General features: G+C 41.0%; 1 protein-coding gene across 2 annotated transcripts in view; it reads right to left on the minus strand.

Annotated features, from left to right (window-relative positions):
* The window catches only part of PRKG1 (protein kinase cGMP-dependent 1), a 1,378,000-nt gene that overhangs the window by 239,689 nt on the left and 1,120,211 nt on the right, over positions 1–18,100 (minus strand). For both annotated transcript variants that reach the window (XM_040254675.1, XM_040254674.1), the window contains exon 6: positions 8,248–8,325. In XM_040254675.1, coding sequence (XP_040110609.1) covers positions 8,248–8,325 — 78 coding nt within the window. The remainder of the gene's footprint in view (positions 1–8,247; positions 8,326–18,100) is intronic.

The raw sequence follows: 18,100 nt of genomic DNA on the forward strand, positions 1-18,100 counted from the left end.
AGATGGGGAAACTGGAAATAGTGTCAGACTTTATTTTTGGGGGCTCCAAAATCACTGCAGATGGTGACTGCAGGCATGAAATTAAAAGACGCTTACTCCTTGGAAGAAAAGTTATGACCCACCTAGATACCATATTCAAAAGCAGAGATATTACTTTGCCGACTAAGGTCCGTTTAGTCAAGGCTACGGTTTTTCCTGTGGTCATATATGGATGTGAGAGTTGGACTGTGAAGAAGGCTGAGTGTTGAAGAATTGATGCTTTTGAACTGTGGTGTTGGAGAAGACTCTTGAGAGTCCCTTGGACTGCAAGGAGATCCAACAAGTCCATTCTGAAGGAGATCAACCCTGGGATTCTTTGGAAGGAATGATGCTAAAGCTGAAAGTCCAGTACTTTGGCCACCTCATGTGAAGAGTTGACTCATTGGAAAAGACTCTGATGCTGGGAGGGATTGGGGGCAGGAGGAGAAGGGGACGACCGAGAATGAGATGGCTGGATGGCATCACAGATTCGATGGACGTGAGTCTGAGTGAACTCCAGGAGATGGTGATGGACAGGGAGGCCTGGCGTGCTGCGATTCATGGGGTCGCAGAGTTGGACATGACTGAGCAACTGAACTGAACTGAACCACTAGCTTTGTTCGTAGTGATGCCTTCTAAGGCCCACTTGACTTCATATTCCAGGATTTCTGGCTCTGGGTGAGTGATCACAGCATCGTGATTATGTGGGTCTTGAAGATCTTTTTTTGTATAGTTCTTCTATATATTCTTGCCATCTCTTCTTAATATCTTCTGCTTCTGTTAGGTCCATACCATTTCTGTTCTTTATCGAACCCATCTTCGCATGAAATATTCCCTTGGTATCTTTAATTTTCTTGAGGCGATCTCTAGTCTTTCCCATTCTGTTCTCTTCCTCTATTTCTTGCACTGATTGCTGAGGAAGGCTTTCTTATCTCTTCTTGCTATTCTTTGGAACTCTGCATTCAGATGCTTATATGTTTCCTTTTCTCCTTTGCTTTTCACTTCTCTTCTTTTTACAGCTATTTAAGGCCTCCCCAGACAGCCATTTTGCTTTTTTGCATTTCCTTTCCATGCTATATTCTTAAGTACTTGAGTTTAGAAATCATTATTAATTACACATTTTAAAAATCATATTTTTAACTGAGTTTACTGGTATTTAGAAATACATGTAGTTTTCAAAATCATCATAAAGTAACATTGACTTTTGCTATTCTTTTAGCAGAGAATCTGATGAATTAAAATACATGAATGGATGTGTGTGTTTTAGTTGCTCAGTCATGTCTGAGTCTTTACCACCCTATGGACTGTAGCCTACCAGACTCCTCTGTCCACGGAGTTCTCCAGGCAAGAATAGTGGAGTGGGAAGCCATTTCCTTCTCCCGCGGATCTTCCTAACCCAGGGATCAAAGCCAGGTCTCCTGCTTTGCAGGCAGATTCTTTACCATCTGAGTCACAATGAAAGCCCAAATACATGGATGTGCTCAGTTGCTTCAGTCGTGTCCAACTCTGCACGATCCTGTGGACCGCTGCCTGCCAGGCTCCTCTGTCCACGGGATTCTCCAAGGCAAAAATAGTTGAGCAGGTTGCCATTCCCTCCTCCTGGGGATCCTGCTGACCCAGAGTTGGAAACCACAGCACCTCCTGCCTCTTCTGCATTGCAGGCCGATTCTTTACACCGAGCCACCTGGGAAGCCCAAATACCTGTATAGATTTGCTTAACTTCTTCTATAACTGGATATAGAACAGTTCTATCACCTCCAGAGACGCCTTCATGTTATGAGTTTATGGTCACAGCCTAGCCCAAGTCTTGGCCCTGGAAACCAGTGGTCTGTTTTGCATCATATGTTTTATCTTTCTGATAATGTCAGGTAAATGGAATAATAAAATATTTAACCTTTTGAGACTGGCTTTTTTTTTTAAACTTATACTGCCTTTGAGATTCATTCAAATTGTTACATTATATAGAAGCTCATTCTTTTTTTTTTTTGCTGAGTAATGTTCCATTGAATGAATGTGCCACAATGTATCGATTCATCCACCAAAGGGCATTTCAGATTTGGGCAATAGTGAATCAAGATTCTATAAACATTGATACATTATTTTTGCTTGAATTTTGTTTTCATTTATCTAGAATAAATACCAAAAAGTAAAAATATTAGGTCATATGGAAATTGCTTTTTAAAATCTATATAGTTTCAGAATAGTTTTACCATTTTGCATTCCCACCAGTAATGTATTAGAGATGCAGTTGCCTGGCATCCTCACCAGTACTCAGGATTGTCATCATTTTTTTTTTTCATTTTAGCTATTCTATTAATCACACAATGGTATCCTTTGGTTTTAATATGCAATTCCCTAATAATTAATGTTATTATAATTGAATTATATATAATTATAATTTAATTATTATAATTAATAATTAAAAATAGAGACAGTGGTTTCTCCAGTAATAATGTGTGGAAAGCAGAGTTAGATAATAAGGAAGGCTGAGCATTGAAGAATTAATGCTTTTGAACTGTGGTGTTGGAGAAGACTCTTGAGAGTCCCTTGGACTGCAAGGAGATCCAACCAGTCAATCCTAAAGGAAATCAATCCTGAATACTCATTGGATGCTGAAGCTGAAGCTCCAAACTTTTGCCACCTGATGTGAAGAGCTGACTCTTTAGAAAAGACGCTGATGTTGGGAAAGACTGAAGGCAGGAGGCGAAGGGGACGACAGAGGACGAGATGGCTGAATGGCATCACCGACTTGATGGACACCAGAAGATGGTGAAGGACTTGGAAGCCTGGCATGCTGCAGTCCAGGGAGTTGCAAACAGTCGGACACAACTGAGCGACTGAACAGCAATAGTTAATAACATTAAATATCTTTTCACATGATTTGTCATCTTTATATATACTTTGTTCAAATTCCTAGTCAAGGGCCTTGTCCATTTTCAAAAATTTGATAGTTTGGTTTTTTAAATTGACTTTTGGATGTTCTTTACATAGGCTCAATATAAGCACTTTGCCAGGTGTGTGATTTGCCAACATTTTCAGTTTTTAGTTTACCCCTTCATTCTCATAATAAAAGTGTCTTTCACAAAAGATGTTTGTAATTTTGATAATGCCAAATTTATCTTTTCTTTGTTTGTTTTATGGACTGTGTTTTGGTGTCATGGCTAGGAACTTTTGACCTAGCCAAGCCATAAAGATTTTCTTCTAGAAGTTTTACAGCTATGCATTTTATTTTTAAATATACTATTAATTACAGCTATGAACTTTAGATCAAGACTTTTTCCACCTATGGGTAACCAATCATTCAAATATTATTTCCTGAAAAGACTGCTCTTTCTCCACTCATTGCTTTCACTATTAAGTGTGATGTTAGCTGTAAGTACTTTGTATATATCAATTAGTAAGTTGAGGAAGATCTCTTATATTCCTAATTATCTGAGAGTTTTTATTGTACATAATGTTACATATGTCAGATGCTTTCATCACATCAACTGACATGACAACATGACTTTTGTCTTTTGAGTATTAAAATGATAGATATTACTGAATGATTCAGCTTTTTCAAAATTTATAGTAAGGTGTCTAGTTGTACAGTATCCAAAAGTCAACAATAGCAGCATTCAGCAATTGCAATGTGGCTACTGATACTACTAAGAAGCTGAATATTTTAAGTTAGTTAATTTTAATTTAGATAGTGAGTGGAACTAATGACTACTGTGTTAGGTTTTGAAGATATAAAATAGCAAAGGAAAAAGTGCTGAACAATGTTGACCTAGCTAAGCTTATATTAATTTTAATAATTTATCTGTCTACATAAAAAACAAAAGAAACTAAAATCATACCATCTGTAACTAATTACCGTCTTACTTCTTCGTTTCCAAATGTTATATTTTTTTCTTGACTTACTTCAGTGGTTGGGATATTTAGCTCCACACGGAACAGAAATGGGGATAATATGCATCTTTATTTTGCACTTGATCTAAAATGAAATACTTCTCATGTTTCACCCTGACCCGCAAATATATACATAGACACACAAAATTTCTATAAGAGAATACTGTCAGTATTGAACAACAATAAACATTGTATTAAGCCAATCTGTTTAATCAACATGCTTACACACTTGTTAATTCAAAGCAAAGCCATGTGGTTTTAAATGGCATTTAATAAATAAAAATCTTTGATATATTTTTTCTAATGGTAGCATACAAGGTATATTGAATATAATAAAAACAAAATCAAAATGCATCTCAATTATTATTCAAACTCTGAAGTTCTGTCTACAACTCTACTCGATTTTTGTTCAACTCATTTATGGAGAGAGATTTTTTGATGTAATCCAACTACAAGGACGCATAAGTTTTATCAGAGATATTTTTCATGTTCAACTGTGAATCCTTGGGAGCTTTATAGTCTGATGGGGGTACAAGACATGTTTTCAGGCAACTGGAATGGATGGATTGAAAGTACAGAGAACTAAGAACTCAGCTTCTTCCTGAGGCACCGTCAGGGACTCAGATTTCATCACAGCATCCTGCCTCATTTTAGAAAAATGTTTGTATAGGTTTAATGGTAGGAAAATATATATTTCAAAAATTAATTTATGATTATTTCTCTTTGTGCAAATGTGCTTTATGAAAAAATAAAAATGGCTTTATACTTAAATAAAGGAACTTCAGTTCATTTCAGTTCGGTAGCTCAGTCATGTCCAACTCTTTGTGACCCCATGGACTGCAGCATGGCAGGCTTCCCTGTCCATCACCAACTCCTGGAGCTTGCTCAAACTCGTGTCCATCCAGTTGGTGATGCCATCCAACCATCTTACCTTCTGTTGTCCTCTTCTCCTACCTTCAATCTTTCCCAGCATCAGGGTGTTTTCCAATGAGTCAGTTCTTTGCATCAGGTGGCCAGAGTATTGGAACTTCATTTTTATCATCAGTCCTTCCAATGAATATTCAGGACCCATTTCCTTTAGGATGGACTGGTTGGATCTCCTTGCAGTCCAAGGGACTCTCAAGTGCCTTCTCCAACACCACAGTTCAAAAGCATCGATTATTTGGTGCTCAGCTTTCTTTATAGATCAACTCTCACATCTGTACATGACTACTGGAAAAACCATAGCTTTGACTAGACGAACCTTTGGTGGCAAAGAAATGTCTCTGCTTTTTAATATGCTGTCTAGATTGGTCATAGCTTTTCTTCCAAGGAATAAGCGTTTTTAACTTTCATAGCTGCAGTCACCAACTGCAGTTATTTTGGAGCCCAAGAAAACAAAGTCTCTCACTGTTTCCATTGTATCCCCATTTGTTGGCCATGAAGTGATGGGAGCAGATGCCATGATTTAAAGTTTTCTGAATGTTGAGCTTTAAGACAACTTTTTCCACTCTCCTCTTTCACTTTCATCAAGAGGCACTTTAGTTCTTCTTTGCTTTCTGCAGTAAGGGTGGTGTCATCTGCATATCTGAGGTTATTGATATTTCTCCAGGCAATCTTGATTCCAGTTTGTGTTTCATCCAGTCCAGCATTTCACATGATGTACTGTGCATATAAGTTAAACAAGCAGGGTGACAATATACAGCTTTTACGAACTCCTTTCCCAATTTGGAACAGTCTGTTGTTCCATGTCCAGTTCTAACTATTGCTTCTTGACCTGCACACAGATTTCTCAGGAGGCAGGTTAGGTGGTCTGGTATTCCCATCTCTTTTAGAATTTTCCACAGTTTGTTGTGATCCACACAGTCAAAGGCTTTGGCATAGTCAATAAAGCAGAAGTAGATGTTTTTCTGGAACTCTCTTGCTTCTTCCATGATCCAGTGGATGTTGGCAATTTGATCTCTGGTTCCACTGCCTTTTCTAAATCCAGCTTGAATGTCTGGAAGTTCACAGTTCATGTACTATTGAAGTCTGCCTTGGAAAATTTTGAGCATTACTTTGCTAGCGTGTGAGATGAGTACAACTGTGTGGTAGTTTGAGAATTCCTTGGCATTGCCTTTCTTTGGGATTGGAATGAAAACTGACTTTTCCTGTCCTGTGGCCACTGCTGAGTTTTCCAAATTTGCTGGCATACTGAGTGCAGCACTGTAACAGGATCATCTTTCAGGATTTGAAATACCTCAACTGGAATGCCATCACCTCCACTAGCTTTGTTCATAGCAATGCTTCCTAAGTCCCACTTGACTTCACATTCCAAGATGTTTAGCTCCAGGTAAGTGATCACACCATCACGGTTAACTGGGTCATGAAGATCATTTTTGTATAGTTCTTCTGTGTATTCTTGCCACCTCTTCTTAATATCTTCTGCTTCTGTTAGTTCCATACCATTTCTGTCCTTTATCGAGCCCATCTTTGCTTGAAATATTCCCTTGGTATCTCTAATTTTCTTGAAGAGATCTCTAGTCTTTCCCATTCTGTTATTTTCCTCTATTTCTTTGCACTGAGGCTTTCTTATCTCTTCTTGCTATTCTTTGGAACTCTGCATTCAAATGGGAATATCTTTCCTTTTCTCCTTTGCCTTTTGGTGCTCTTCTCTTCTCAGCTATTTGTAAGGCCTCCTCAGACAACCATTTTGCCTTTCTTTTTCTTGGGGTGGTCTTGATCACTGCCTCTTGTACAATGTTATGAACCTCCATCTATAGTTCTTCAGGCACTCTGTCTATCAGATCTAATCCCTTGATTCTGTCACTTCCACTGTATAATTATAAGGGACTTGATTTAGGTCATACCTGAATGGTCTAGTAGTTTTCCCTACTTTCTTTAAGACTGAATTTGGAAATAAGGAATTCATGAGCTGTGTCACAGCTCCCAGTCTTGTTTTTGCTGACCGTATAGCGCTTCTCCATCTTTGGCTGCAAAGCATATCATCAATCTGATTTTGGTGTTGGCTATCTGTTGATGCCCATGTGTAGAGTCTTCTCTTGTGTTGTTGGAAGAAGGTGTTCGCTATGACCAGTGCATTCTCTTGGCAAAACTCTGTTAGCCTTTGACTTGCTTCATTTTGTACTCCAAGGCCAAATTTGCCTGTTACTCCAGGTATCTCTTGACTCTTACTTTTGCATTCCAGTCCCCTATAATGAAAATGACACCTTTTGGGGGGGCGTTAGTCCTAGAAGGTCTTGTAGATCAACTTGAACAAGGAGAAATGAACTTGAAGAAAGGGATACCCATTTGTAGTTGTATCGTATCTGTTTGCATCAACGTCTATTTCATAACATTTTCTAAGGAAAAGCCAGTTTGGTGATAACAAGGAAAATATCTTTGCCATGTTATCCTTTATAAAATTTTAAATGTATATCAAAGCAAGTTGACTAAAGCAAAACGTACAGGTTTAGAAATTTTCAATTCTACAACTTATTTACCTGCTCCTGAACCTACTCTCACTACCCTTCTCGTTCTCTAGTCCTTCCCATTGGGACTTACATGCATTCACCTTCTACTTCTTAAAACTTAATGTAATGATTTTAATATAGTAATATTAGAATACACATAATTAACATACTAATCAAACATATATTATTATGTAATTAATAATCATGGAAGCTAAGTTTCATGACCTGAAAAACAAGGTTAGGAAAAAAAAAAATGTATGTCTGGTTTTAAAAAAAATCTTGGATGTGTCAAAAAATTCCAATATATTCTCACTACTTCTCTTCCAGAACCCCTACAGTACTCTGAAATATAACCAAGGGAGTGAGTTCCTGTGGTGCGATTTCCATGCTATTTCTATACATACATATTACAAAACTCAAGAGATAGCACCACTAATACACTTGTCTTCAGCTGAAACTTCTTTCAAACCACCTCTTTGAGGCAGTGCTGGAATCTGCATTAAGACAGTAGTCACAAAAGTCTGTCAGGAACTCATCTTAGATAAATGTATCATTTCATGATAGCAAAGAATTAGAAATATAAGGGCTTTACTGGTGGTTCAGACAGTAAAGAACCTGCCTGTAATGCATGAGACCCGAGTTCCTTCCCTGAGTGGGGAAGATTTCCTGGAGAAGGAAATGGCAACCCATTCTATTACTGTTACCTGGAGAATTCCATGGACCAAGGAGCCTGGTGGGCTCCAGTTCATGGGGTTGGAAAGAGTCAGACACAACTGAAAGACTAACACACACACACACACACACACACAGAAATATAATATGGAAAAAAATCCAGGATTTCCATTTATGTAGACATATCAGTGACTTCCAGCATCATGATTATTATACTATAGCCACCAAAGCTTACCTTTCCTTTACTGATGATAAAGAAGGTGTCCCCTCTTGCACCTTGCCTGATGATATATTCCCCATTTTCATAGTGGGTCTAAAAAACAGAAACAGTAACAGAAAAATAAATTAAGAAAGAAGTAATTTACGAAACAGCTCAACCTCTTCAAATACTGTTAGCTCCTAAGGGAGGAATTCATCCTTATGGAGTTTTACCCAAGGCTAGAATCCATCATTATTTAAGAATGATTAATAGTCAATGAGCACAATGATTACAAAGAAATCATTTCTATCCTGCTCATCTTAAAAACTATTTCTTTAGTGCCATTTTTCTGGATGATTATATCTTCAAATTCATTCATTTTAATAGTCTGATGAAAATATTTCTGTCTCCCATCATCTGAGCATGAAATAAAACAGCAGAACTGATCAAGAAACATGTCTTTTTGTATTATTTTATCTGTCATTTCCATTTGGCTCTAGTATTTTTGTGATGATAGCCTTTTTTCCTTTTTTCCCTTCTGAGAAAGCCCTATGGTATCTAGCATTTATAAAGACCTTTGTTTTGAAATGGGGTTCATTTTTGGTGGGCGCTATATGGCACTAGTCACTTTTTAAGGCACTGCTTCAGGCTTTAATGTCCTGCTTCAGCAATTTAGATTTGGCCATGTCAAACAGAATGTCTGTATTTTATGTACTGAATCCTGGTCTAGCATCTGTGAGCTTGTAAACCACCAAACCAGGAGCAAAGTAAGACTGCAAGAGAATTATCACAGTCAGTGTGCCAGTATTCTGATTCGCACACAGTTACCAGGTCGAGTCCCTGAGTGGAGACTGGTCCTGCAATAAACAAAAGTAATTACTATAAGCAGAGGTGGGAGAAAGTATATTGGAGGCTCAGGAGGTATAACAGAAAACCGAAAACTGCATCATCTGGCCCTGTCTTTCTCTGAAGCTTAGCAAGGGAGGCATATTTGGGGAAAGAAATCGTTACTCTGCATACTCCTTAGGAAACAGATTTCACAGTGTGCATGTAATGCTCACCAGGCCAATGGCTGTGATTTGTCCTGATACTTCAACAGTTTCTTAATATTTTATTCACTCTTAAAATTACCTTTCAATACTAGCTATTAAGAATAGCCATGCTTTTCCTTGTACATCAAGAAAATTAACATACCACCTGTTAATTGTTTTTTAACTCATGTATTTAACTAATAACAAGTTCTCTAAGTAAAAAAAAAAAATTCCTCCTTATTTCTTTTCCCCAATCTCAACCATTAGATGGTATACACAGTCTGGCATCTTTCAAGACTTTTTCATATGCTTTTAAACGTATATCAAAGTGCATATAAATATTTATTTCTAAATAAAAATAAGATCATATAATACATACTCTTCAACTGACTTATTCTATTTAACAAAATATCTGTGCTCCATTTGTAAATCTCGGTGCTTAGAAAGCAACAGAGGAAATCTCTTTGCGATGAGTGGATTACAAAAACAAAATCACAATAGTCTATTTTCATTCATTCATTCAAGAAACATTTCTGAATGACTTGGAGTCAGGCCTGGTAATAGTCACTGATGATACAAAGATGAATAAGACAAAAATATCATGCTAGTTCCATCATAGAGCCTTCCTTGATAGTGATGATGTTGTATAGCACACTGTCCAATATAGTAGCCAGTAGGCACATGTGGCGACAGAGAGATTGAAATGTTGCCAGTGTGAGTAAGAAACTAAAATTTAACATATTTACATTAATTTAAATGTAGAGACTCACACAGCTAGTAGCCACTACCTGTATAGCACAGGTAGTAGGTAAAACCTGCAAGGGAAGGGTTACAATGTATAGTGATAGGGCAGGGGCATGGGTGGAACACCTTCCATAACCATAATGTTTCTTTCTTTTGAATACAGCTCGATTAGTAAAACTCAGAACCTCTTTCTGCCCTTTTCCTCACTCTGTACCAGAGGAGATGGGGTCATTTATCTGACTGATAAATTTGGAAATAATCGGTATGCTCATCTCAGCCTCTCATTGCTTTCAGGTGGGTGCCCACCCCTCCCCCGCCCCCCCCACCACCACCCCCGCCCCGCCACAGGGGGCTGGCTCTCTCTGCAGCTTCCCCAGGGCAAGAATCTCTCCACTGCACAGCGAGTCTGCCCCTGTCTGGGCTTCCATGACAGGACAAGTAAATCTGCTCAAACAGAGGTCCAGTTGGGAAGCCTATTTATCTCTTATTCCTAAGCTACATTCTAGCCTAGAGCTTATTAGTGATAATAATAAAATTTCCTCTGGAGAAGGAAATGGCAACCCACTCCAGATTCTTGCCTGGAAAATCCCATGGACAGAGGAGCCTGGTGTGCGATAGTCCATGGGGTCTCAGAGAGTTGAACACAATTGAGAAACTGAGCACACCGTTTAGTCCATAGTTTGGTGATATTTTAGTTCCATTTATCTCCCTCTAGTTGAGAATGAATGCTTCAAATCTTTTTTTTTTTTTAGACCCAAAAGAGCAATTTATTATTTACTAAGTGTTAATATGGAGAAGGCAATGGCAACCCACACCAGTTCTCTTGCCTGGCAAATCCCATGGACGGAGGAGCCTGGTGGGCCGCAGTCCATAGGGTCACTAGGAGTCGGACACGACTGAGCGATTTCCCTTTCACTTTTCCTTTCACGCATTGGAGAAGGAAATGGCAACCCACTCTAGTGTTCTTGCCTGGAGAATCCCAGGGACGGGGGAGCCTGGTGGGCTAATAAGATTATTCTTTGGTTTCCCTTGATGTCAGCTGGGCTAACTGCAAGGTGCAATGCCTCCTGCTTATGAGCACTGAATAGCACTTGCTGGCTGGAGGCACAGCCAGGACTGTCAGCCCCTATTTTCCCCCACATGAGCCTCTCTATGTGGCTGCCCAGTCTTCTCCATAGCGTGGTAGTTGGCCCCTGGGAGTGGGCCAGCTTCTTACATGGCGGCTTGCTTCCTGTGATGCAAAGCAGATGTCAAGCTTTCCCAAGGCCCCAGTCCCCTATCATATATGCTGCATTCAACGAGTTCAAGCAGGTCCCAGGCCGATCCAGGCACAAGGGAAACGGACTGCATCAAGGTGTGATCCCCAGTAGATATGGTCCATCAGGAGCTGCCAAAACACAGTCTGGCGCACACCTCAAACTTCAAGTGTACTGAACTGGGTTCCTGGCATCCTTTTTCTAGTCCTGCTTCTCCCAAAGCCAATGCCAACTTCAATCTTTCGCGGTGCTTGGGCCAAACCCCTTGGAGTCATCTGTAACTCTTCTATCTCACAGGCCACAATTGCTCTGTCAACAGACCTGGCTGACCTACCTTCCAAAAATGCCCAGAATTCAATCATGCCTCATATCTGTGGCTATGACTGCCATCTTTTCTTACCCAATCCATGCAGCCATCTCCTGGCTGGGATCTCTGCTCTGGCCAGGCCCCTTCAGTCCCTTCTCCACATAGCAGCCAAGTAACCCCATTAACAACCAGTGCCTGCTCCTCTGTTCACACCCCCGTAGGGCCCTTCTACACACGTACAGGGTCCTACAGTAACTACAATGCACTAACAGTTCCTGTTTGTTTGCTTTTGTCTTTTATTGCTTCACTAACCTCACCTCCCACCTCTCTCCCTCTCGTTATTGTCTGTTCTGTTCATACCACTTTCCTTGATGCTCCTTGAACACCCAGGTGTAGGCCCACCTTAGGCCCTTTGCACAGGCTTTTCTCTCTGCCTGGAAGGTCCCTCCATCCCAGGTATCTCATGACTCTTTCATACCTTTGCCCAAATGTCACCTTCTTGATGAGATCTTTCTCAAACTTCCCTTTAAATCTGTTTGTCTTCTCTGTACTTGTAACTCTTCTTAATTTTCTATGTAGCACTTAGCACCTACATCTGTCAAAGTTCTGGCAGAAGAAACTGCCCCTTGGGAGAGGGAGGTGATCAAAGAAGGATGAATGATGGGAGTGAGGAATGGATTAGGGGATCAAAGAGGGCTGGTGGTAAATGGCCAGGGAGCAGGATCACCGGACCCTGCTGAGAGCTGAAGCCACGGGAGAGAGAATCTCAACAGGAGCAGGAGCTGTAGCTTCTGATAAGGAACTGCTGCTGCTGCTGCTAAGTCGCTTCAGTAGTGTCTGACTCTGTGCGACCCCATAGACGGCAGCCCACCAGGCTCACTCGTCCCTGGGATTCTCCAGGCAAGACCACTGGAGTGGGTCTGATAAGGAATATTCACTGTCAAACCCCTGCTTGGTCTGGGGAGAACTGAGGGGTAAATACCCTGACTTCTCTCTTCTCTACCTTCTAGTCTCCTGCTGAAGTTCTCCTTGGCTGAACTCAGCTGGAAGTCGTGAGACAATGGAGTCGATGGAGCCCTTCTATTCAGATGAGCTTCTAGGCAGAGAGAAGGGCCAGGAAGCATACAAGCTTCGGGTCCATGTTTAACGTATCATTCAGTCATTTATCAAGGTCTTCCTCCTAGAAGGAAGGCACTCTATGAGGCATTTTTATGTTGCCCCCTGTTGTGTCCCTTGCCACTAGAAGAATGCCTAGGTGCTCACTAAATATTTGTCAAATGAACAGTTTACATGATAAGAATACTTAGTCTATCATGTAACAAGAAGTCTGAAAATTGAGCACTTCCAAGGCTGGTCAATTTGTTGGCTCAAAAAGTCCTGTGAAAGACCAGGTTCTTTCTCTGTTTCATTTGGCTTGTCCTCACTGGAGGGGTCCTTACGGTTCCAGGATGACTGCCACCGCTCCAGTCATCACACCTGGGTCAGAAGCAGAAAAGGTGAGTTTCTCATCTTACCACTACTTCTAGGTAAAAAAATCTCAGAACACCCTAGTGATCATGTCCTTAGGTCACCTCTGAGTGGCATACCTGTTCTTAAATGAATATCTGGTGAGATTAAACAACGATTCCAAATGGTTCTTATTAATCAAGCTCACCCACTAGGGCTGAGAAGAAACCATTTAAATGAAATAAAACTCTGGAAGTGGAAAAATGGAAAGAAGGGATTGTGGAGGCACCCAAGAGGGTATTTAATTCATGGAAAAACCCAAACAGACTCTGAAGAGTCAGGGCTGAGATGCAGGTGGAATGAAGAGAAGGGGCTAGTAAAGCTGGGATGGTAGGTTGTAAGAATAGATTCAGAGTCCACAGATCTGTCTTCAAAGATCCACTGAGCTGTGGTGAAGGACAGGGAGACACCTGCCCCTCGTGACAGTATGGTGGCCGACTGAACTCAACTGAGGGAGACCTGGGTTTGACCCCTGGGTTGGGAAGATCCCCCTGGAGAAGGGAATGGCTATCTACTCCAGTATTCTTGCTGGAGAATTCCACAGAGAGAGGAGGCTGGTGGGCCGCAAAGAGTCAGACCTGACTGAGTACTAAGCACAGCACAATAGACGGTCCTCAGTCTCCCAGCTGGCGCTAGTGGTAAAGAATCTGCCTCCAGTGGAGCCACAGGAGACTCAGGTTCTATCTCTGGGTCAGGAAGATCCTTGGAAGAGGAAATGGCAACCCAGAATACTCCAGTATTCTTGCCAGGATAATTCCATGGACCGAGGAGCCTGGTGAGCTACAGTCTATAGGGTTGCTCAGAGTTGGACACAACTCAGCACACATCCATAGATGATCCTAACAGATTTCTGGGGAATGTGCCCCAGTACTTGACCCCCACCTTCTCCCAGAAGCTCTGGCTCTGGTTGAAGCTGGAGTCCAGAGCCAACCAAGAGCTATGGCAAAACGTGACTTCCTCCTTATCTTTGGAGTCATGGCTCATCTCATGGACGCTTCACAATAACTGTAGAAGGGGTTAAGGTTAAAACTGTTATGGTTTTAGCAAAGCTAAAGAAAACATAGCCTAAGTAACTGTCTCAAGGTCACACCCCAGACAAGAAGTAGGGGGGACCTTTTCTTTGCACATTTCATGACAACCTGTGGAGGAGATGGAGGGAAGGTTAGGCCATGCCCTGACCCCATCCATCTCCCTGTCTGTTGCCAGGCAGTTTGATAGGGCAATGACCGGGCCCTATTATGTTGCAAAGGAGAGAGGCATCTAAGTCACCTTCAGTGATACACAAATAGATCCTCCACAACCTCCTAGTCGAAAGTGATAGAAATTCAACCACAACTGGTAAGTGAGAAGGTCCTGAGTCACAAAACAGCATAGTCCAAAGTTAGTGGTGTCTGAAATGGCTGATTCCAGGGGTTAAATCATGTTGCCAGCTCTCCTCTCCTTACAGCTCTGTGTGACCCATGTTAGCTTCTCATGAGGCTCTAGGGCATGCCAAGATGACAGTGGGCTTCCCTCATGTTCCAGACAGCTGGCTCTTTCATGATTCTAATTCCTTTATCCCAGAGAGCAGAAAGTTTGGCAGGGATATCCATAATCTTTTTATTTAACTCATGGATGTTATCTAATCACTTTCATATGGTTTTATAACTGCAAACCCACAATTGCTGTATCAGTTCTTCTAGTTTACCTACATAGGCATGCATTGCTCATATTTCTATGCTGCATAAGCTCATAAAACTCAAAGGTCCAGAAAAGAGCCTCTGGGACAGTGGCCAAAGGCAGTCCAAGTTTGGGAAAGATGACATCAATGGTGTCATAACCAGGACTCTAATGGACATGCTATCCTGAATCATTCAATTGTGCCTGAGGGGAAGATGATCATGCATGCTGATTCTTCAAGAGTCTAATTATGTGCATCAAATGCCAGCAATTTCACTGTTTTTTGAAGGTCACTTTGCCATTTTCTCATTTCAAATTAAATCATACAAATATACAGAATTTAGAAAGGGAAGGAATCCTAGCAATTAGGCAGATTCTTTGATGGGTTTCCATAGTTATGAGGATAAAAGCCAAACTCCTTAATATAGCCTGCAAGATCATCTATAGTCTGCTCCATGCCACCCTTTTCAGCCTTTTCTCCTTTTCCCCAACTCTTCCGTCGAGCCCTGCTGGCCCTCGTAGGTCCCTTTGTCAACTGTGTCACACTCCCTTCCTACCATCAGGACTAAGCCCTTCCATTGCTGTGCGCCCACTGCTTCTCACCTGCTGCTGCTGCTAAGTCGCTTCAGTCGTGTCCGACTCTGTGCAACCCCATAGACCGCAGCCCACCAGGCTTCCCCATCCCTGGGATTCTCCAGGCAAGAACACTGGAGTGGGTTGCCATTTCCTTCTCCAATGCTTCTCGCCTATTTACAGCCTAATTCTTTTTCAGACCTTAGCTTTACTTGACCTGGCATATCCTTCTCCTGTACACCTACAGCCACACCCACACGCACACACAAAATCAGGTCTCCTTCATTGCCTTTTTCTGAGTTTGTAGTTATTTATCTACTTATATGATATTTTTGTGATGTTTTCCACCAGATTTTAAGTTCTACTGAAGGCAAGGACTGTGGTTGGTTTTGTTCATTCTAATATCTTCAGAGCCTAACATAGAGCTTGGAACAGAATAAGGACTCAAAAAGAATGAGATTAGGTCATTTGTAGAGATGTGGATGGACTTAAGAGTCTGCCATACAGAGTGAAGTAAGTCAGGAAGATAAAGACAAATATTGTATACTAGCACAGATATGTGGAATCTAGAAAAGCAAGACAGATGAACCTATCTGCAGGGCAGGAATAGAGGTGCAGATACAGAGAAGGGCCATGTGGGCACAGGAGTATGGGGAGGGTGGGATGAATTGGGAAATTAGGTTTGACGTAAATATACTACCTCGTGTAAACAGATAGTGGGAGCTTGGTATATAGCACAGGAAGCTCAGCTCCGCGTTCTGTGGTAATGACGGGTGGGATGGAGGGAGGGTGGAGGAAAGTCCAAGAGGGAGGGGATCTAAATATACGTAGAGCGGATTCACGTTGTTGTACAGCAGAAACTAACACAGCAATGTAAAGCAATTATACTCCAGCAAAAAAAAACAAACCAGAAAACCTAATTGGATGAATGAACTTTAATCTCCATCTTCCTAGCACTACCCATGGTCCAATCCAACAAAAGGCCTCCACCTCCAATAGCTGTGCTGAGACCAGCTGTCTTTCACTAGCTCCCCTGTTAACTCCCCAGTCCAAGCCAAAAATCACATCTTGTATTTTGTTAGTCCTCCCATCTGGCCTTCCTGCTTTGGCTCTTGCCCATCCATCCTATTCCATACCATTCCATATAGTCTTCTCCTGACAACCAAAATGACCTTTCAAAATAAGCAAATCAACTGAAATCACTTTACTGTCAAAAACTTCCAATGGCTCCTTGCTACAATTAGCATCCTGAGCAAATTACTACAGTCTGTAAAGTTCTCTTATTGTGGCCCCTACCTCACCATCCTCATCCCCTCCCTCTCACCTTCATTCATTCTGTTTCAGAAATGCTGGCTCTCTCTGTGTGCTTTCCCTCTGTGCTTATCAGATTGGATCCATCCTCAGAAGTCTACATCAGTACACTCCATCTAGAATACTCCCCCTCAAAGTGTTGGTCATTATCTTATTCTCATCAGCTAGGTCTCAACAAGGCCTTTCCTCACCACTCTTAGAATGTGCCCTCTAACCTCATTCATGTTCTATCCTATGTATGTCCTTGTTTTACATTTTTTATTTTAGAAAGTTCTCTAAAGCTGTGTGATTATCCTTTGCTGCTATGAAAAGGCCACTGGACACTTCAGTGACTACTTGATGTAAACCACGGCTGCAAACCACAGCACAATGGAGCCTCTGCTGAGAAAGTCTTCTATCACAACCTCCAGGATTTGAAACTTTTCTTCTTAATTGGTGGAACCCTCTCCCTCTGTCACCTGCTGCTCAGGGGATTTAGAAAACTTCACATTATGTCCATTCTTTGACTTAGAACAATGCCTAGCACACAACAGGCATTCAACGTATAATCTAGATAAAGGATAGATTTGGTCCAAACTCTTATATTTTGAATGGGAAGGCTGGGTTATAAATCATAGATTATAGGATGGATAGAGAAGGGGAATTGACAATATGTCTAAATATAAGCTAGATATTCCCCAAAGGTAATAACTTAGAATAAGTATTTCTAAAACTTGTGAATTAGGAAAAGCTAGTCTTCTCTTTGCCACTAGAGAAAAAAATGAATATAGATTTTATTATTGATATGGATGTGTGGATTCTTAGAATTTAACATTAATATGTAAATATCCATTTAGACTTTTCAAAATTTTGTATATTATGCTGACTCTTGGCAGAAGGCTTAGTACAATACTGGATACAGCACTTTGAGGCCTTGGGAGTTATTTCCTGGTGAATTTATGATTCATTTTCACTTTTCAGATAAGAAGAACTGTACAAAAAAGATCTTCATGACCCAGATAATCATGATGGTGTGATCACTCACCTAGAGCCAGACATCCTGGGTGTGAAGTCAACTGGGCCTTAGGAAGCATCACTATGAACAAAGCTAGTGGAGGTGATGGAATTCCAGTTCAGCTATTTCAAATCTAAAAAGATGACCCTGTTACAGTGCTGCACTCAATATGCCAGCAAATTTGGAAAACTCAGCAGTGGCCACAGGACTGGAAAAGGTCAGTTTTCATTCCAATCCCAAAGAAAGGCAATGCCAAAGAATGAGCAAACTACTGCACAATTGCACTCATCTCACACGCTAGTAAAGTAATGCTCAAAATTCTCCAAGCCAGGCTTCAGCAATACATGAACTGTGAACTTCCAGATGTTCAAGCTGATTTTAGAAAAGGCAGAGGAACCAGAGATCAAACTGCCAACATCCGTTGGATCACTGATAAAGCAAGAAAGTTTCAGAAAAATATCTTTCTGCTTTATTGACTATGCCAAAGCCCTGGACTGTGTGAATAACA

This window comes from Oryx dammah, unplaced genomic scaffold (genome assembly GCF_014754425.2).
Source record: "Oryx dammah isolate SB20612 unplaced genomic scaffold, SCBI_Odam_1.1 HiC_scaffold_14, whole genome shotgun sequence".
Classification (NCBI taxonomy): domain Eukaryota; kingdom Metazoa; phylum Chordata; class Mammalia; order Artiodactyla; family Bovidae; genus Oryx; species Oryx dammah.